Genomic DNA, 21,739 nt, shown 5'->3' with positions numbered 1-21,739 from the left:
ACTTTATCCGACGAGGCACGCAAGTTTATTGTCTTCCTGACCGGTTCGGACTTTCAACTATCATCAGAGTTAATTAATCAATTTTGGAGAGTCGAGATTTTACTTCACTTATTTTTCGTCTTGCACAAAACTTGAAGAGTTTATACAAGGAAACAGTTATTGTTGAATAAAACATTGATAAAAATGTGATTCATGTAACCTCCTTCACTAAGTCAGCAAGTGCAAGAAGGAAACATAAGTGAAGTCAAAATCTCTAGACCGAACTGGTTAATCCACTTCTTACATGGATGAAAGTCCAAAACCGATCAGGGATATAAAAAAAACATGCGTGCTAAGGCGGATAAAATCAAGTTTATTATCCAGCAATGCGGCCTAACACACTTGCTGCAATATATACAATATATGTATATATTATATATACTAAAAAATTAGATTTTGATGAAATAAGAGTGGATCAGAAGCGGTGTGCTAAAACTTAGCGAAACCTAAACACAAACATGGGTTATTGGACAAGGAACTACGCATAACTAGTCTGACGTTACAACCGTTGGACTCTGTCCGACTATAAAGTTTTAATCAAAACGCGAACGCGTTCTACAGATTTCAAAACCCATTCAGTGTCTGTTTACAACACATATTAATTTAAGTAAATTATCGATTAGAGGCGAGGCTCCAAAGTTACGATGTATAACTTTACTGGTTTTGATTCCTGACCGTGACCTTGAATCTCATTAATGTGCTCTAATTCACATTATGTTTGGCCAAGCATACATTTATAGAATAACGTGGTATTTGAAACAATTTGTATTTCTTAATGGTTCTGAAAATGTTTTAACATTTCTTTTAGGTAAGTCAGTGGCGTAGCTTTCTGTTAGGCACCAAGGTAGAGCATACACAAAATACATTTAGAAAAAAAAAAAACATTTTTTTATATTAGTTTATCAAAGTTAGTTTTCCAACTTTAAATTGGTGGTGTACCACTGTTTTTACATAAGGTGCCATAGATATCATTGATATCCAAGATTGATTTTTAAATTTATAACCCTTGCTTCTGACCACCCTTCTCAATAATTCGATCCAGTCTATACAGTCTGTAATAAGCATTATTAAGTGGTATGATGTAATTCATTCATAAAGAGGCCTTACTGCTCTCAACAATAAAAAATTTAATAGGTAAGACATAAGAGTATTTCTTTTCAGATAAGAGTTTTTTTTTCTGTCCGCTGGGTTCTTTTAAATCTTACTCAAAATGTGTCTCAAATTTTAAATTTAGAAGCTATTAATATTGCACTTTTATCATTTAATTTTTTTTTTTTAGAATAATGATGACAGTACTACAAAAATGGAATATAATAGTACATAAAATAAAATACAAAAAATACTCATTTTATCAATAATTTATGTATATATATATATATCACAATTTTAAATGGTAATTTAAATTTATTTTACCGTTATTTTTTCTCCTATTTGTCATTATATCTTACGACCTGAGCAGAAAAATCTTATGCTTATGAGTAAAAAAAAAAATTATAATATCAAAATTAACACGAAAAGGAACGGCAAAATTAATGGAAGCGGTGCGAATGCGTGCCCACAACACAATAAATGATCCCAGTGGTAGTCTGGTGGCTCTAAGCTGTAGTTACCTGGTCTGCATGTATCCTTTATAAAAAAATATATATATATATGTATTTTTTCTGCAGTTGTTAAATAAAAAGTAATCAATGGTGAGGCCTTGAATCATTTGAAAAAAAAGTAAATCAATTTCTTAAACTTCAAATACTTTTCTTTTTTTTAAGAAAATAATTATAGCATTAACAAACCTTAGTACCTCAAGCAACAATAGTCCCAAAAGAAATACGTTTCTGATTTTTAATTTTATGATTTAAAGCGCGTCAACACCTATTTAAGGCGATTATTGACGCCTGGAGCTTTTTTCAGTGCACTGCCAGCCTCCGGGCAGTGTTCTCTGGTTACAAACAACACTCCATCACCGGACAGTGAGCTGTAAAAAGCTCCTAGGAAGAGAAAATCTAAGGGCCAGCAGCTGAATTCGAACCCAATACGCTAACCGCATAGCTAATCCCTTCCCTTACGTTTCTAATTAGGGTTTTTCTGAATTTTCGTTTTGGAAATATTTAGTCCTCTCACTTATGCTCTCACATCATGTGCAAAAAAAAAAAATTATTTCGATGAATAAAAAAAAGGAAAGTATTTTACCACTTTTTTCACACTCTCATACAATTAGTATGCTTAAATATAGACTTTTTTTACTATATTTTTACTTATTAGTCAAGTGAACAACTCTATATACTTGCATTGCACATTTCTTCACAAGGTGGACAGACGAGTGCTCCCTTGTGTAGCCATTTGTTGGCTAACAGCTGAATTTTTATCACTTGTTTAGGATACAAACATGTAAACGTGTAATTGTGAACCTGAAAAAAAAGTAATATACCCTTATACGCAACCTTCTGATACTGCAATTTAGTTACTTTGATTACACTAATTTCCTTGAACACTGTTGAATTTTAATTTCACTTATCCAAAACTAAGTATATCTAAATTTTCATGATGCACCAACAAGAGCAGCGCTTCACCAAGTCCCACACATTTAATCAAATCAAATTTCGATTTATGGGCTACTTTCTATTTTCTGTAAAAAACCACTTATTCTCAAGACTCAATCTACCCTCTCATCCATAATCTTGCGCTTTATACGATTTTTTCCTGTTAATGTTAGAAAAGCGATTTGAAGAAACAAACGGTGGGTTTGGAAGTTTGTTTATTATTTATTGTTTTGTGGTCTTATTTGCACATTAACCATTACTTTATATGAGGGCTGGAGTTTGGAAGTTTAATTCCTTATGCTTTTGCAGAATTATCAGTATGAATATTTGATCTGTCGAACTTGTTTTCACAAATTCACATCTCTATTTCTTAAATCGTATTTCAGTTTGAGTGAAGAGTTTGCTGTTAACGTTGTTATTGTTTCAATATTAATGTCTGAACAGAAGGATTTAAAAGGTGTGTTTGACTAAACTAGTTGAGCATCTCCTTTAACAGTATATAATTTTGTGCAACGAAGAGCTTTTCTATAAGCACTGACATTCTTTTTAAACGTGAAGTTATGTACTAATTAAAACTTACAATGATATGAAGAAAACCATTTTCACAGACATAAGGATAGCAACCGGAACCTCCGTGTAGCCACTGACGCACCTGCTTACACGTCCTTTCCTCCCATAATCGATCTGTATGATCGATACAACGAGAATTAGGTCCATATTGTTCAAGAGCAAAATTTTTATCAGTATCTGAAAGAAATTATAATATACATTTTTTGTCAATATAAAACACTCTCTATACATACATAAATAAAAACAGTTTATATCTATACATATTCAAATATAGTTTTAACTTACGAGGATTGTTCTCTGGGTACTGACAATGTGAACCTCTAATGGCAATATTTTGAGATCTCCATGTAAATTCTTGTATGTAGGGACAATAATCCGCTAAACTAACTACTCCACCATAAAAACCTTCTCGGCCTTCACTTACATGCGGTATTCGATCAAAGTTCTGAAATAAATATATCTGATGTGAAATAGATAAATCTTCTTTAATTAATAGTCATTCGGTTTATAAAGAATCGACTTCGTCACTTAAGCAGTGGAGGTTTTCAATCCAATGTGAACCCTCATAAAACTTTCCCTTAAGGCATTTTTCAAGGCTTTTTTAAACTTTGAATATTTACAGAATTTATTTTAGTTTACTTTTTATAGTTGGCTTCATTATATCCAGACAATTCAATTACTTTAAAGGATTTTTAAAAGGAGCGTGTAAATGGTAAATCAAATCAATTAAAATCAATTTTCAAACAAAAGCGCTTGGTATTTTGTAAGTGAAGACGATATATGAATTAAATAAAAAAGAAGAAAAAAAAATCATTCGAAGTATTTTCACTACCTTATGCGTGCTTTTCTTCAATCCCAGAATTTTATCAACACATTTAAAACTATTTAATCATATAGACCGTTCATTTGAGTTTAATTGCACTTAAGAAGAGAGACTCTTCTCATCCCTTCTCTCAGACTACCTGTTACATAAATACTTAATAAACTAATCTTACGCCCAAGGAAATCAACAGTAGTTTTCTTTCTAGTCTTTTGCCCACGGATATTATATCATTTCGGTAGTAAAACTTACTCTTTTGATCATACTCCCACTTTTTAGTTACGCTGACCACACATACAGAAAAACATGCAAACACTTTGTAAAAATCGCTTTTTCATACTAAGGCAACCTCAAAACATTATTTCCGATGAAAACAGAAAATAAAAAATCTCAACGAACTCCATACTCAATACTTATCCTTTCAAAAAAAGTAAAAATTTGGTGTTAAACACTCACTGCTCCAATTTTCTTTTACTTCAATTATTACAATTATAATCGTTAAATTTTCTTCACATGGACAGCGTTCTTCTAAAAGCTGAGGGGGTTGCAATTGTTAACTTCGCAAGCTTTAACAAACTGGAGCTCTTATATCTAAGTACAATTCACAAATTTAAACTAAAATAACTATAACAAACCTGATAATGAGGGGGTAACTTTTTGGTATATTCAACAAGGTTGCACAGAGCTACAGAGGATCTATCGTCAGTGCATTCCGTTTCCAAAGGGTCTCTTTTAACTTTATCACAAAATGGTTCAATTGACTGGTCCCTAAAAGTATAAAAAGTATTAATTAAAAAAAAGAAAAATAACATTCTCACTTTAGGGAAGGGATTAGCTATGCGTACTGGACTCCCACGCGGAGGTCCCGGGTTCGAATCCAGCTGCTGACCCTTAGGAGCTTCTTACAGCTCACTGTCTGGTGGACAGTGTTGTCTGTAACGAGAGAACACTGTCCGGAGGCCGGCAGTGCACTGAAAAAAGCTCCGGGCCTTAAATCATTAAAAAAAAAATTCTCACTTTCCCTCACTATATACAGTCCTGTGAAAAAGTATAAACTCACTAGATAAAACTGAAATATTTTTAAATCTGTACAACAATACTATTATTTAAACTGTATTTCATATTAATACTAAGTCAGAAAGCACTCAAAGGTAATTATTCTAGTTGATAATCTAACAATAAGAAAACCGTATCATGAAAACATATCTTATGTCCCCTGAAGCTGTGAATAAATATAAACTCAATGTTTTGATCAAGGTTTATTTTTAACTTAATTTTATGTTTTGAAAGAATATCAATTCAGTTTTACTTTTTAGATAAAAAAGTAAGTATTCGTGTTGATTTTCTTAATTTAAAATATGCCGGGCGGGATTCAATTATGTGAAACTGAGCAACAAAGAATAATCGTCTTAAAAAGAGTCGGCATGACACAAAGGCAAATCGCTAGTGATCTAAACCGCTCCCAAGGTGTGATTAAAAACTTTTTAAAGTTAGGTCCAAGAAAATTATGGAAAAAATAAAAGAACTGGAAGGCCTCCAAGATTTTCCAGTTATGTGAAACGCGCCGTTTTAAGAGAAATTTCAAAAACTGGTGCTTCTCCTGCTCAAATTGTGAAGCGATTCAACCTAGAGTGCGATGCCAGCTTAATACGGAAGTGGATAGCTTAAACCAGGTATTTAAAATATCGTAAAATTACAAGAAAACTGCCGCTCAAAAAACATAATTTAAAACGGCGCTTGCACTTTGCTGAAAAACAGATCCAAGAAAGCGAAATTTGGTCCAGGGTGATTTTCAGTGACGAAAAAATGTTTAATCTTGATGGCCACGACGTTTTCAACTGTTACTGGCACGACATAAGAAAGGAAAAAAAAAATTCTCTCGAAGGTCACATTGGGTTGGTGGAGTGATGGTTTGGGCTGCTTTCAATGAAAAGGGCAAGTCTCAAATTGCATTCATCACAGGCAAAATGAATGCAGTTAGTTATCAAAAAGTGTTGGAAGAATTCCTTTTGCCTTTTATTACATAACTGATGAAGAAGAGATAATTTTCCAACAAGATAATGCACCGATTCACAAAGCAAGGACCACAAAACAGTGGTTTGAGGATTTCGGGCCCAATATTTTGAAGTGGTCGGCTGTTATTCCAGATCTTAACCCTATTGGAAATTTGTGAGGGCTCATGGCAAGCGAGGTCTATGACTTTCAGAGGCCAGAGATCCAAAATGTCAAAGAACTCAAAGAAAGGATCACAAAAGCTTGGGAAAACATCCCATAGGACATTTTGATAAAGTTAGTAATAAGTGTTCCCAGAAGGCTGTTGGAGGTAATTAAAAAACGTGGGGAAAGATCTAATTATTAAAAGGTATTCTCACTTAAAACATTTTGAGTTTATAACTTTTCACATCTGTTTTTACTATTTTGTTACATTTTCTAGCTAATCCAGGCAATGTATTCTGACTAACAATAAAATTGTCACAAATCATGCAAACTATATTTCAAAGTATTACATTTTGTTAAATTGAAGCTTAAAAACAGTTAGAGAAGATTTTTTCATCTTGGGTTTATACTTTTTCACAGGACTGTATATATTTATATAAATGGTATGTGTATGTAAAAAGCTAAATGTCTGTATAAAAAATGTGTGGTGTCGATTGATATATATATATTTCTACACAAACATACTTAGAACGTTTATTGTCAATCCAATGCTTGCAAGACTTCATGACAAAATCACAACCAAGTCCTTTTCCCCAAGAGAGAGGCTGCGCCATGGAATAGTTAGCCGTGTACCAACCTGTGTCTTCCATCAATGCTAGCGTGAGACTTGAGTATACTGGGTTCTGTGTGTGTGTACCAGTCATTGCTTCATTCTAATAACGAAACAGAATAATATAAAATAATTCTGTTGTTGAATTACTTACACGACTTAGGCGACTCTGCCGCTTGCATTAGTAAGGAAATCCATCTTATACCGAACGCCCAGATTACACAGAACTCCCCAAAAATTAATTTTTCAAATGTATCTAAAACTAACTTTGGTTCTCATATCTGAGCACTACAAGAAAGTATATGAAAATTCTAAAAAAAAAAAATTTAAAAAAAAAAATGCTTCATTTTTAATATTACATCGCACTTCTGTAGAACCGGTTTTCTACCAATGCATTAAAAATACTTAATCATAGATTGAAACCTCAATTTCCGGATTCGTAGTAGTTGTGATCCGGTATACCCAGACCACGTTATTATTTGGCCAAAAACCGTTCAGTAAAATTTAATGTTAAAAGAACTGTCAAAGAACTTGTAAATTACGTAAGTTGTAACTATTGCACTGAGATGGTATGAATGTTCACACTATATTGGTTCGTTTGTGAAGGCCTCAAAATTTATATTTTCTGTGCAAACTCTGATTCCGAAATTTTTCATGATCGAAACACCTTTTTATGTTCATAATAAGTATTAGACATATCGAAGTCCTTACCTCAAAAACCCTTTTCTCCCAGTGCGTTAGTACAGTACCTTCACCACCTTGATCCTCCAGCTCGGCTCCTTCAAGCTCCGGACAATTAAAATGATTTCTAACTTCTTTTACAACTTTTGGTGTTACCATAACTTGTACCTCTCTTTCAATGGTACCATTGTGTACAACCCAATCTTTTCGGATGATTGTTTTAATTACTCGATCACTCCATTGACGGGTTTGCAATCTGTTTCAAAATAAAAACAGTCCCATTTTAAAACAAAGAAATGAGTAGAAAATAAGAGGCTTCGCACAAAATGTTCAAATATGAAAAAAAGGTAAATTGAACTTTGCTCTATCTAAACAATATGACCATTTTATTCAGTTATTCTGTAATTGATTCATATCTATCTCCATTTAATCGTAGAGTATTTTGGCATAAGAATTTGCTATATTTGCAAATCTCAGCTGAAATTGATAACGAAACTTCAAGGGTTTACTGAATTTAAAAGAGTAAGAGTCCCTTTTTGACGAACATGTCAAAAAATGAATATTCGACTCAATAAGAGGCAGTTGAGACCAAACTTGACTGTAAGGTCCTGGGACACATCTAATGAAATATCAAGTTTTTACTATTTTCCACTTTTGATCGCGCTAAATTAAATTACTTACAAATAAAGTTCATAAAAACCAATTTCATATTTTCAGAAACTCTTAAATCTTATATTTTTCATGCATACTTAAATCCGAAAATTTGCACAAATGCTCTTACAAAAAATAGTAAGAGAATAAAAATGATTTTATTTTAAATTTCTAATTAAATGAAAAGTTCTCGGATCTAAAAGAACAATAATATGTATAGAACAAAGTTTTATAGGAATAATTTTGTTACTAACTAAATATAAATATAAATTACTTGGTATTCTGAAGTGGTTTGCCATTATCTTCTCTTGGTGTCAGCGGATTCCCTTCAGAATCTCGATAGAAGGCAAATAAGCTTATTGAAAAACCTAAAGCATGTAGTATCTCATGTTTGACAGTAGAGAGAAGTATGGCCAGCTCCTGAGGTTTTGTACTAATACTATTCGGACAAAAGTTCGCATGTCCAGCGATTGGTCTAATAAAAAAAAAATAAAAAAAATTAATAAAAAAAAAAACAATTTATTAATAATTTGAGAGTATGTATACAAAAATTACAGTTTTCTAAATGTAAAAATAAGTTTTGTTCCAGCAAGAAACGGTCGCCTCACACCTCCCGTTAGACAGAGAAAAAAATTGAAGAACTTGATGGTAGTAAGTAAACTTATACATCCACCTATCATTCAGACTTAGCTTTCCTTACGACTACCATTCATTTCGGGTCATGGCTAGGTAGAAGAAAATTCAGCAAGTTCACCGATTTAAAACTGGAGTGTATCTCTTCTTTTTTGCTCCCCAAATGTATAGTATTACGGAATTATGGAACCTCTGGCAGAAAGATGATGGCTTGTAAAAATCAGACAAAATATACAATATTTTATCATTCACACAAAATTCGTAAAAGGCAATAACACAACTCGAATTTAAAACTGAAAAACAGTCAATTTTTGTATACAGCCTAGTAATTTAAAAAATATAATCAAACAAATGGCTATACATATACACAAAATTGCTATCTAAGAGCAAATTTGTAAGTTGAGCCATTAAGTGACTGAACTTTGTTAAGAAGCACCACTTGTTTATGAGACCACTTTACCGATCTAAGGCAGATTCCTGTTGACAATGAGCAGCATAAGCTACTGTCTGTCCTTTACTGCAACGCTCAGTCTCCATAGCACTCACGTAGAAAACAAAATCCGCTCCAATTATACCGGTGCCAGCGTTATCATGATTTGTACAGTTCATGCCAGAAGCATTGCATGTTCGACAAGCCTGTCAATTGAAAGAAATATACATTTTTAGAAAAGAACATCTTTAGGAAATATTCTAATTATTAAACAAAATTCCTTCAAATATTGAATTTTACTGGGCTTTTTTTTTCTTTTTCTTTTTTGTTGTTAGTTAATCGTAAAATTGTATACATATTCTTACTAAGAGCTATCTAAGAACAGATTAGTATGCTGCCACTTAGTGACTGAACTTTGTTTTCAGCAACACTCATTTATACGATTATCTAAGGGAAATAAGATGTTTCTCTTACTAAATAAGGTGACAGATTTCGTTTGATTCATGCAAACAGACTAGCGAAAGCAGACTAATGTTGTCAAGGGAATGAAACTTTTTGTAGAGGGAGGCAAGATGTAGAATGTGATCACGAGTCTTCAACTTTTAGGATGTTAGATGTATTGATGGGTATTAAATCGTGAAAATTTGGTGGTTTAGTGGTAATAGTAATAAATTTTTCGCAAGATTTTTTCAAAAAAAAAAAAAAATCCAAATGTTGGGTAAAATTTATGGAATATTGTATAAACGGACACTGTGAAATAGACAATGAATTTAATCACTAATAGTGTTTAAGAAGAATTGGAACTTCTGAAGTAGAGGGGGTAAAAAAGAAGAGCCAAGAGCTAAATCATAAAATTCCAAGGGCTTAAGAAATAACAAGTAGTACTGAAGAGTCAGCCGATTCAGGAAACAATAGTATTTCAAGGGAGTAAAAAGACTCAGATTCCAGGAGTCTTAATAATGCCTTAAGTTTGGTTTAAATTAAATATATACGTACGTCTAGATGTTCCTCAGGTACTTGAACCTCGCCACACAGAGTTCTCGTCTCACAGGAGTTCTTACAGTAGGAATACCAATCTCCTTTTCGGTAGAATACTTGATTGTTTTCACACTTCCTAAAAAATAAAAAATATATATATAATAATAAAATTAAAATAAAATGCGTAAATTTAAAAAATGAACTGACTACCTGTTTAATCGAATCACATTTTCGGTACTCCGAACCATTAATGCCTTTTCCCAAAAACTGACAGCTTCAGGTAGTACAGTGTTCTAAAAATAAAAGTAGATAGTAAAACTGGGTATATAAAATCATTGATTAATTATTCTATTAAAAAAAAGATAATTAATATTAAAATAATTACATTAATTAGTTCAAATTTATCTTCTTCTAATTTGTACACACTATCATCATAATATAATAGGATCCGTAGCGGCTGGTCAATGCTGCGTTTCTTCAATATATGAGCAGGTTCTATATGAACTCCGTGTATGACCTGTACAAATAGTTAAATTAAAGGGTTTTCGAAAAGTAATTTGGGGATTCTAGATGAGTCACATTCCATTTATTTTTTTAGATGTTATCCCAACAACTGATAGTTAATTACCCAGGCTCTCCAGAGAAGCCTTCAATACAGCGGTAGTCACTTCTTAGTAAAACTCACAGCACCCTCTCAATGCTTCCTCGATCTTCCAAAGATGGCTCCCTTAAATTAGGGGAATTTAATCTCCCTACAAGTTTTAGAAAAAGAGGGGATCTGGTACCCACTCACTGGTGCCCAATATACCCCTCGTCGCAACGCCTTACCCAAATATACCAAAAATTACAGTCAAATAAGAAGTTGGGAAAGTATACATCCCTCCAACCCTAGTGTGCAAAGAGCTGGAAATTAATCAAAACCAATCCCTGGTGGGAGACATTTCTCCCCAATTTTTCCAAGAGGCTAAAAGTAGCTATTTAATCCACTTCCCCTGTAGGAAATTCTACATCTAAATTGGTTTTTCCAGCTCTGCAACTTAAAAAAAAAAAATATATACAAAAAAGATTAATGCCACATAAACAAAAATAAATGAATGCTAACGCATTTCTTCGAACTCGAATTCAAAGTTAGCCACCATAAAGCTGTCTCACTAGTTTGTAATCTCAAATTTTAAAAATTACCAGTTTTAGGAAATATAACCTTGCCCCCCTAAGTATATATATTATATATACATTTGTATGTATATAATATATAAATGATTGAGAACCCCTTCATACTAAAGTCAAATAACACTTAGTAATAATGCTAAGTTTGTAGGCAATTTGTACATTAGAAATTGTGGATGGCAATAATACAAAGTGTTTCACACTAGATTTTATTTTAACATTATATTAACTAGGTAGGCAGGCAGTCAGTCAAGGACAAGCCTATGATTGTTTTGACAGTTTTTGGTGAAGCGAATTTTTTTCAAAAATACATAGCTTCTTAATTTCACTTCTTTTGCGATTATGATATGTTTTTACTTGTGTTGACTGTGACAAAAAACAAACCCTACGCATGTTTTAAATTATGAAATTATTTTCGAATAACATACCAGTAGAAACGATGGTTTTCTTAAAAAAAAGTAACAGCACTTAACTTAAGCATTACTTACTTCGTGTATTTTAGGATGAACATGTTTGCAAGGTTTATTATGAAATATGCCATTTATAAAATTCAAAAATATAATAACTAACGTTACACTATAATACTTCCACGAAACATCCGGGCCCATCTTTTATTTTCTTAAGTCTGACAAAAATTGAAATATAAATCTAGCATTAACTAGGACATAGTTACTAACATTTTATGTTACACTTATAAAAAGTAAAAAAATAAAAATTAAAAGAAAAATAAAATAAAAATATTGTTCGAACAGCTGGTAAACTGCTCTAACAGTTTTGATAACAAACCCAGCCTTCACGATTACATTAGATTCCTTTCCAAAGTGGGAAATGTTTCTTAAATCTTAATTTACATAATTAAAAATGAAAATAATTAAAAAACTAGTTCATTTAAAAAAAAAAATGTTATTAATACAGTTGAACAAAGAATATAAAATTTATAAGCAAGATATAACTAAATGGGATAATCTTATTTTGGAAATGATTCGTTCCTTCCAAAGTTTTACTTTTTTTTTTTAAATCAAAAAATTTAAAGAACGATTCAAGTACTGTAGTACCTTATTATCTTTATTCACCTCAATAATTTACAATATCTCTACGTCTTTCCACATTTTTACTTAATGATAGCTTGCCTTAATTAAAATCAATGAGACCCAATGTGCATTAAGGTTGCCATCTGATCTCAATATTGTTTTAAGAGCTGCATTTATATCTAAGGGTGTTAAACAAGCGTTGGATTGGCCTGTTTAATATTTACCTTTGCTTTTGAAAAGGCTTTTGTTCTTCGTTTTCTGATCCATTAGTTCCCATGTTCATATATTTTTTTTTCACTTCGCTTGATTAATAAACCCAGCTTGCCTGGCAGACATTATTTCACAACTGACTTTGCGAAAGTTAAATATAAAATCAATAGTGTAGCCATTTGGATAAACGCCTTCAACTCACTGATATTCACAGTGGCAATTTTATATTCACAGGTCGGATCAACACCTCGCAATTAAATGAAAATGTTATGTTGGAAAAGTCTCTTGAAATAGATGAGTTAGATCTTCAGTAAAATTGATGACTCGTAAGAGAATACTGCGTAAGAGAATTGTAAGTTTTTAGATTAAACTGGTGACAGTGCTTAGTGTGAACTCGTACCTTACTTTTAAATACCTGCAGAAAAGTGATAATAGTTTTCTTTGAGAGAACCTACATTATAACAAAAAATAACAGAATATATAGTGTTCTGGTGGTTTATTTTTCTCAAATTTCCTCAAAAGTAACATTTAAAAAAAAAATTAATGATGAATAATGTACCAAGAAAAGAGGGATATTTAATGTATTAGGATAATTAACAGCGCAAACGTGCAAACATTTCTAGCTTTGCTAATGAAAAGCACTGTTACTTTTGGGCATAGGTTATGTTGTCATTCATTCTGTGAACAGTACTGTTTACATTTGTTACGTAATTAATAAAATAATTTAGTGTATATTATCTCGCGAAAAGATTTTTTTTTAATGCAATGGCTGCAGTTACTAAAAATGTCGACACTAATAGGCGAAAAAAGGTCTGTATTATTCATTACTTTGTTCAATATGGTTTAACTTACTTGAAATTATCATATATTATTGAAAGCTAGTAATCGAAATTCTTACTTCTAGAGTACTTAATAATTTTTAATTGTGATCCATTTAATTGGCACATAGTCTGCTTTAAGAAATTTGGAAACTTAATGAACGATGTACATTTTTTAAATTTAAAATTTTATTAACTGAAAGATTGATTGAAACTTCCATCATGAGAAAACAGTGCAAATTTTAGAAGTCCAAATTATAAGCTCAATAAATTTTTTTGGTTTTTGCAGTTAATATAAATATTTGATTGTAGTTATCTTTCATTAAATTACCTACCAAATACATCTTTAACTCTTATTTGCTATCCTAAAACATAATCTGTCACTAAAATGTCTTTAGCCTAACTAATAGTTTAGCATCCTACTAAACTTGTAAGGAAAAAATTGCTCCAAAATTCAAAACAAAAAAATAAAATATAAAATAACCGGTTTTATTAAAGAATACTTATAAAAATGTTGAATAGTTGATATTGAAAAAAAAATAACAAGTATGGAACTATGAAGGTATTTTTTTCGTATTTTCAACTTGTTTCAGATAGTACAGCTGTTCATTCTGAACGTTGTACTGGAATGGCGGTTAGAGTTATGGAAGTCTTATAAACTTTCTATTATATTATTCTAACTTTGACCCCCCCCCCCAATATGGACAGATCTATCTGTATCGACGTAAAATCAACCGTAGAGTTGGTTACATTCCAAAATATATATTATCTGTTTTTTTTTTTTGGATTCTGTAACCTTCTCTTTCTTTTTGTTGCAGTCCGATTGAAGTTAGAATATAAAAAGAACAAGACTGCTAGCTTCCTAAGGGAAAGAGTTCCTAATCAAGCAGCTCATCTGCTTGTGTGGAAAGTTTACTTTTAGACAGAAATGGTATTCTAATGTACGGGGCTTCTTATGAATTTTCCTGCAATATTAATATGTTGGATAACTCTCCTAAACTTTAGAGGTTTAGACAACTGATTTTCCATCATCGAGGTAGATTCTGATGTGAACACTTGGGTGCTTGTATGTAGCTTCAGTTGCTGTTGAGAGGAGTTTCCACCACAATTCAACCCAGGGCTGATGTTTGAGTTTAACAAAAATTAAGATAACTCTTTTTAACGACGTAAATAATGCTACACTGCTATATATATTTATATAATTGCCTTATGTTCGCGTTTGAGTCTTCCTAAGTTAAAAAAGCAGGGGGTGAAATTAGGTGTTTCATTTCGAAGTTGCACCAATCCGATTACGCTCTATGGCTCATTTTTTCTGAAGTACGGCATCTTGAAAATTATTAAGTGGTGCGATTAGGATGCAAGATGTTGGTGGCTTCAAAACCAAAGCAACGTATGGAGACCAAATGTAAAAAGATGGGTGTCAATTAGTAGGAAATGAAGGTTTATATTTGTCGAAGAAGTAAAGCTCATTATTTTAGATGGGCTCTACCTATCAGGTGTTGTGGTCGAAGGTGAATAGCTAACATACCTTACCGACTATGAATTCTTTTTTATACTAGCTATAAGACGCATGGCCAAGACCAGTACCTTAGTACATCTATACTGAAGCGTATCTTTAACCTCTCGACTTTCGTGGCCGAGATAATAATTTATAATTACTTTTAAATCTTTGTTTTTAATCGTGTAATTGCCCACAGGTACTAATCGGGAAATTGCCCGCTGATTTTTTAAAAATAAATGCTACACCCAAACAGCAGCAAGAAGCGGCTGATCAGCAAGCTGCTATTGCCTTGCATCACCAGTTTGTAGAAAATTCATTTGTTGGCTCAGCAGTAGGAAGACTGAATATAACCGTCGCTCAGGTATTCGTTGCTCTCAAATTTAATTGCTACTCTGCGTTAAATAAATCGGATTAAAAAAAAACTAATTTGTTTAACAAAATGATTTTTTCGTTATCCTGCAGGCTAAACTGGTGAAGAATTATGGAATGACCCGAATGGATCCGTATGTAAGATTGAGAGTTGGACATTGTGTCTACGAGACTCAAACTGATCCTAATGGAGGCAAGAATCCTCATTGGAATAAAGTGATTCAGTGGTAAGTTTTAATATCCTGCTCTAAATTGACCGCTATTATGTAACGTGTTTCTTCGACATGTTCCCATTCCATAAGTACCTTATTAATACTCAACATAGATTTTTAAACGTCTTGCGAGATATGTCTTTTGTTTCCTAAGAAATTTCTTTTAATCCTTATATGTTAGCTTAAAAGGCACACTTTAGACAAACTGATTGAGGAACGGGGTTAGTCTCTTGTAGGTTTCGCTGAATCGTTAATGAGGCGAATACTACATTAAAAAACACGGCTCGTACCCAGAAGAAGAAGTGTTAAACGAAAAAAAAAATCTGTGAAGCTGTTTGGTCATCTTGTGCAGAATTATTAGCAATTTTCCCCCCTTTTTTATCAGCACACTGCTTGATAATGAAACTATGTATAAGTAAATCATGTTTGAACCTTTTTATCACTGTGCATGGCAAGAAGTAGCTCAAGACTTTATAGATGGTGTAATTTGAAATTGTTGTTCCGCGGAAGAAGAAACGGGTGTGCCAAACTATGTGTAATAAACATTTCATTAATTCAAATTGAACATAGTTGATGTCAGGTCGTTTTCTCTAATCGTACGTTGCTACATACACACGATCTTAACTTTTTTTTTCGACTTCTACGGTCATTAGCGCCATCTTAACTATTATTTGCTCGGAAAATTATTTTCGGGGCACTTCAGGAGAACAAATGGGTTACGCTTTCTTCCTGTGTTCAATGAAGTTATGAACCACCATAAACATATCCAATAAAATAGGAATCCCGGAAGATGATGTATACCGAAACATTTACAGAAATATTTTATATTTACGGCGCATCGAGATCCCTACGTATATAATCATCTTTTTTTACTTTTTTTGCTGTGGCCACTCGAACTGGAAAATAGTATTTTATTCGTATCAGTTTGTCTCAAAAAAACTGTTTACGACTTGAACAGATAAAAGCAAGACATATATTGAATTGCATAATGTGTAAAATAAAAAGTAAATTTTGGAAGAATTATATTTTAATGTTAGAAGTGTTATGTTACAAAAGAAAGTCATGCCAGAAAAATGACATTCTTCTCCTTTGTGATTTGATCATTATAGCATTTTTCTGTTTTTTATTTTTTAAGCAGTTTTTAGTTAAAGATTTTCCTCCTGATTAGTGTCTGATACACTTCAGTAAAGTTTTTGAGCTTCACTAGAAAAAAGTATTGATTTTGTTTCAGCCTTCTTCCATCAGGAGTCACAACTCTGTATGTAGAAATATATGATGAGTGTTCCTTTACTATGGACGAACTAATTGCTTGGGCGCATATAACCATCCCTCCACCAGTACTACGTGGGGAAACATCTGAAGACTGGTATCCTCTTAGTGGGAAGCAAGGAGATGGCAAGGAAGGCGTCATCAATATTGTTCTCTCTTATGTTGTACGGAGTTGGAAGTTAATTTTGTATTATGTTTATCGTAGTAGTGTTATAAGTTTAATTTGCGCGAAAAATAATGTTGCCAGAAACTGGTGAGCAACAATGTTTCACAGTAATCCTTTTTTTTTTATCAAAAGATTATTAATTCATTTTGTTTTTGACGGTAACGTAAGTAAAGTCGAAATCTCTATACCAAACTGATTAATTTAATCTGATGATGGATAGAAGTCCGAACCGACCAAAAATACAATAAAACATCGGACTAAGACGGATAAAAACAAAGATATTATCCAGCACTGCGGACCTAACCACATTTTCAATAATTTAATTTTGTTGCGTTTCAAATGAGGCCAAATTTATCTCAATAATAATTAGACGTGAGAGCAATGCTGCCCCGAGTGGCAGTTCCACTTCAATAAGTAATATTTTGGGTTTTTTATGGACACTCCTCTAATCTAGGTGTACTGTTTACTACCTAAATGACTGTTTCTTTTACTTAAACTAGATAAATAAATAAGTAACTGGTTTTTATAGTCACTCCGACATTGAAATTCTGTGATTTCATGTTAAGGGGCGTGCGCTTAATTAATAGACTATATGTAATATATGACCTTTTATTTATTCCTGCGTAAATACTTGAATCCATTCTCCCCACTATTAAATTAATATTCATTTGAAGAAAATAGAATTATTGAAGCAAATTTGTCATTTACAATTAATTTGAATGAGAGAAAGTTGTGTGAATGTTTCACACCAGGATTGTTCTTGTGTACAGGAAGGTGCAAATCGTAGTTGTGTATACACTAGTGCTGCTATGGCACCACCTGTAATGATGATTCCGTCTACAGCGCATAATATTTTTGGAGTTCCACAATTTTCTCCAGTTCCAGTTTATACCCAAATGCCACAACAGCAGCAGCAGCAACAACAGCAGCAGCTAAACCAACAGAGTCTTACGCAGGTACAGTTTTTTTTTTATTTACTTTTCACTTCCCTTACGGACTATGTGAGAGAATTGTTAAATGTGTTGAATTAGGTATTCGAGGGTTCCATGAATTGTGGGTCAAATATATCTCTTTTTTTTATTTATGCTAATCACAATCAGCATATTGTAATAAGTGAAAATGATATAATTATCATTATACTGCTTATCTGGAATGCTGTGGAATCACAGATGTTCATATACTGGTAGGAAATGTATGGCGCAAATGCCCGTGAGGATATACTGGTACCAATTTCCAATAAATGAAGAAAATGAACCAAAAATATATTTACGTGAGCTTTTTGAAATCGAAACCTAAATCTAAAATGGCCAAAGATATTCGCACTATTCTGGGAAGAGATACTGCCACAGTGACATTAACTGTCCATGAAATATTATTTTTGTGTGGACCTCTAAGTTTGAGATGCAACTTTACTAAATAAGTTTCTGAAAAAAAAAATTATGTTTTTTAAAAAAGAGAAGGTATGGAGTGGATTATTCTCTACTATATTTTACAGTTTTAACAAGCATCCTTTAATTATATCAAGAATCCGATGAGTCATGAAATTCTACAAAATGTGAAGGAAAACTGTTTACTGAGCTTATTTAGGACGTCCTAGGCTTCAATGTTTTTCTTAAAATTCGTATCTACCAGTAAATTTAGATCCGTTGCTTTTATTTGGAACATTTTTTCGAAATAAATAAAAGAGGAGTTTTATATAAGGATAGTCACCTTTTTTTCAACTAATACAATGGCAGTAAAAGAAATTCATGTTTACCAATGAGAAAGTCACCTTTCTTTGTATATTTTCACTGACTTTTTTTTAAATTTCAGATTGAGGAGATGTTTCCAAACATTGACAACGAAGTGATAAAGTCTGTTTTTGAAGCAAATAGGGGCAACAAGGATGCTACTGTAAATTCACTACTTCAGATGTTAGATGTTTAATTGTTGACATTAAATTGATAACTAATTTAAATATGGTTTTATGTTGGATTTAATACATACATAGTTCATATATATATATATATATATATTTTCACATATTCTTAAAATAATAATAATATCAAAAAAAAGTTTGTCTTTTTTTGCAAACTTTGTTGATAATTTTGAAATTGGAATTATAAAACCTCAATATGGTTTCTTACTGTGATCTACTTGAATTTAATCATTTTTTTTTTTAAATTTACATGTAGCTACCTTTTTATTTAAAGCTGTGGTGCGTTTCAGTTTGGCGCAATGAATAAAAAAGACTATTCGATCGGGCGTTTAGAGCTATGTTTATAAGGATAAATTCGTCTTTCATTTGATTGTTGTAAGTTTATAATTTAGAGTTGCCATGGTAATACATTTATAAAAGTTAGAAGTTCAAATTTATGAGGAAACGAAATCCCGCTGCGATTTTCCCTATAACACTATTATTGGCATCCTTCAGTCTTAAAGCCTTCTAAAAGTTAACGGCCAGTTACCTATTGTGCTCTGGCGGATTTAAAGCTAAAGGATCCCATCGCATTAACGTCTCCGCTATTAATGTTATACCAAAGCAATTTCAGATTCCTTAAATTTTCTTCCATTTTTTTAAAATCAAATAATTAATGAAATTTACGAAGATATTAAGCGGCTATCATTGCGTAAAGATTTGCAACAACACTTGAACTAGTAATCTCCGAACTTCAAAATACACTTCAAAACATAATATACTTCATTGAATTTTTGAATTGGTAGTTGGGCGTTTAGCTCCGCCGGACAAAATAGGCGATTACTTTACTTTAAATGAATTTTTAGCGTCATATCCTGTAAGTGAATTACTTGTTTTAGGGTATTAAGTTTTAACAGTGGTCATGTCAAAACATTTGTAGGCCAACCTTTCATTTTGCGTGAAAAAATGAAATGAGCAATTGCTAGGTTTTTTAAAAATATTTTTTAGATATGTGCGTAAAGGAAAGGAATAATATATATATGTTATATTAATAATGTATATATAGGATTATCGTAAACGCCGAAGACAGTTACGAGTGTAACCTCCCATTTGCGGATATCCAAGTAATCGGGGGCACAATGTGTGTATGATGAGAACTACTTCTGCCGAAAGAAAAATATGTACAGTGGGTTTTTGTGCCAGTAAGGGACGGTCGCAAGAAATCGAGAGGAGGTCTTAAGCGTTAAGTGGAGTTTACTAGTCTTTGTTAAGAAGCTCAAAATGCAAAATATACCTTCACCGATTCTGGGCTATTTTTTCTAAAATATCTATTTTTCAACATTAGTTGTAAATTATTTTTTCCAAAAACTGTTATGTTAGGGATGCTTAGCGATCGTTAATTTTTTTCACTTGCTACTTGACTTTTGAGGATCAGATCTTGGTTTAAAATATCCCGGACATCTAGCTTTCTGGTGAGTTTAAACCCTGCTACGATAAATAATTTTCTGGTTTTTTTCTTTTTTTCTGGGCCATACGTAGTTTTAGGTTTTAGTATATTTAATATCTGAAGGGGACGCTACTTTTCTTTTATAGGACAGTATCTTCCAGAAATGCAATTTAAAAAATAGACATTAGAATACATCTGTTTAAAAAGCTTCAAACCACTGATTAAATTAGAACTAGTACGGATTTGCTTTTTGATTAATATAATGTATATGTTTAAATTAATGTAACTAACGTTGGTGTGAGGTTGTACAAATAGACAAATACATAGAAAAATAAAAATAAATTGCTTGACGGGATCAAAAAAACTAATGTATTAAAAAAAGAAGAACTAAATTAGAATAAATTATTTTAATTGTATATTTTTTTTTTTAATAATAAATGGTATCCAAAAAAAAAAGTTTTTAATAGTTGTACTCATTTGTTATACCACATTAGCTTAGGTTGCAGTTCATGTCACATGACTTCCTTTTACACAATTCTATTAGACATATTAACTTTAAACTCTTCAATGTTTATTTAATATCGTGTTACATGCTTCATTAAAAGCTCAGTGCTGTATTACACATTTTTAGCTGTGTATGTAATTGTGGATATTGGCTCCTACAGACTTAAGAGTCGAAAGCTTCGGATATCATCGCACCACAAAAAAATGAGGCGTCTACATTGTTGCTCTGTATTAAAGAGCAAACTCATCAAGTTGATTGAATAGTTCAGGACCACAGGTCTCTATGCTTGTGAGCACAGCTTCATTCAATTTTTATTAGATAATCCATTTACTCATTTGAACTTCGCTAAAGAGTTTGCATGATCTGAGACATTTTAAAAGCAATCTCCAGCTCTACAAAACTCCAACGTTGCTCACTAACACATCTGCGACTTTTAGATCTATACTTAATATTGTTGCCTAATCTTAGAACTCCAGGCATGGCCAGCATACGGCCCACTGGCCGATCTTTCAATATTAGCTAACATCCAATAATTGGCCGAATGGATATACTTCTTTTCTTTCTTTTTTTTTTAAATCCATTGAAGAGATTTACAACTTTTGTAATGGTGCTAGAATTTGGATTATTTATTGTGACTTTGGTTGTTTGCACATTAACATTTGTATTGTTTGCGAGGGCTGGAAAAAAAAACACGAGTTATTTTTATTTTTATCATCCCTTATACCGGATATATTTGTATATAAAACAAAAAAAATTCATCTAGTCTCCTTTTCAATTTTTGTCTGTGAATTGTAAGATGTAGGCCCCGGAAAATGTCGTTTAATTGGCACGTATGGGGGGGGTTCCTTCTTCAGTGGCTCTAATATGATATTAAGGTGTCATCAGGAACCTATCGGACCTTTGATCTTACTGCACAAAGTAAGTATAAGCAAAATATAAAATCGACCCTGATTTTTTACCTGCATTTGGTTATTATTATAAAATAACTTCATGATTCATTCAAACTATATTTTAGAATTAATGTAACAAGTTAATTGACACCTC

The 21,739-nt window shown here is 32.3% G+C and overlaps 2 protein-coding genes across 4 annotated transcripts; one reads left to right on the top strand and one right to left on the bottom strand.

Moving 5' to 3' along the window:
- Positions 1 to 1,385: 1,385 nt before the first annotated feature.
- On the bottom strand, positions 1,386 to 12,010 carry Invadolysin (leishmanolysin-like peptidase, invadolysin). 2 transcript variants are annotated; one of them, XM_074143449.1, is made up of 13 exons: positions 11,759 to 12,010; positions 10,489 to 10,620; positions 10,314 to 10,396; positions 10,122 to 10,239; positions 9,156 to 9,331; positions 8,337 to 8,537; positions 7,442 to 7,667; positions 6,646 to 6,833; positions 4,599 to 4,731; positions 3,429 to 3,588; positions 3,154 to 3,320; positions 2,322 to 2,441; positions 1,386 to 1,665 (listed from the first exon to the last, which is right to left on the bottom strand). In XM_074143449.1, exons 1-13 carry the CDS (start codon positions 11,876 to 11,878, stop codon positions 1,531 to 1,533), a joined length of 1,959 nt encoding a protein of 652 aa, XP_073999550.1. In that variant the 5' UTR covers positions 11,879 to 12,010; the 3' UTR covers positions 1,386 to 1,530. The 2 variants fall into 2 exon arrangements, with proteins under 2 accessions (XP_073999550.1, XP_073999551.1); XM_074143450.1 differs by lacking the exon at positions 11,759 to 12,010 and adding an exon at positions 10,732 to 10,833.
- An 805-nt stretch (positions 12,011 to 12,815) lies between these two features.
- On the top strand, positions 12,816 to 18,977 carry LOC141462079 (toll-interacting protein B-like). Of its 2 annotated transcripts, none has more exons than XM_074143679.1 (6): positions 12,816 to 12,863; positions 15,027 to 15,191; positions 15,293 to 15,426; positions 16,643 to 16,844; positions 17,617 to 17,802; positions 18,659 to 18,977. In XM_074143679.1, exons 1-6 carry the CDS (start codon positions 12,831 to 12,833, stop codon positions 18,770 to 18,772), a joined length of 834 nt encoding a protein of 277 aa, XP_073999780.1. In that variant the 5' UTR covers positions 12,816 to 12,830; the 3' UTR covers positions 18,773 to 18,977. The 2 variants fall into 2 exon arrangements, with proteins under 2 accessions (XP_073999780.1, XP_073999779.1); XM_074143678.1 differs by lacking the exon at positions 12,816 to 12,863 and adding an exon at positions 13,145 to 13,321.
- The last annotated feature ends 2,762 nt before the right edge of the window (positions 18,978 to 21,739 follow it).

The sequence above is a fragment of the Rhodnius prolixus genome, unplaced genomic scaffold (genome assembly GCF_049639745.1).
Source record: "Rhodnius prolixus isolate KJV_2025 unplaced genomic scaffold, Rpr scaffold_12, whole genome shotgun sequence".
NCBI classification, from domain to species: domain Eukaryota; kingdom Metazoa; phylum Arthropoda; class Insecta; order Hemiptera; family Reduviidae; genus Rhodnius; species Rhodnius prolixus.
Note: the sequence above shows the minus strand (reverse complement) of the source record. Positions and strands in the feature narration are given on the sequence as shown.

Coding starts and splice junctions, on each gene's coding strand:
- Invadolysin (XM_074143449.1), bottom strand. CDS start 11,878: ATGGGCCCGGATGTTTCGTGGAAGTATTATAGTGTAACGTTAGTTATT. Junction 10,397..10,488: donor ATAAATTTGAACTAATTAAT/GTAATTATTTTA, acceptor TTTTATTTTTAG/AACACTGTACTACCTGAAGC. Junction 8,538..9,155: donor CAGGAATCTGCCTTAGATCG/GTAAAGTGGTCT, acceptor TTTTTTTATTAG/ACCAATCGCTGGACATGCGA.
- LOC141462079 (XM_074143678.1), top strand. CDS start 13,277: ATGGCTGCAGTTACTAAAAATGTCGACACTAATAGGCGAAAAAAG. Junction 13,322..15,026: donor ACACTAATAGGCGAAAAAAG/GTCTGTATTATT, acceptor AATTGCCCACAG/GTACTAATCGGGAAATTGCC. Junction 16,845..17,616: donor ATATTGTTCTCTCTTATGTT/GTACGGAGTTGG, acceptor TCTTGTGTACAG/GAAGGTGCAAATCGTAGTTG.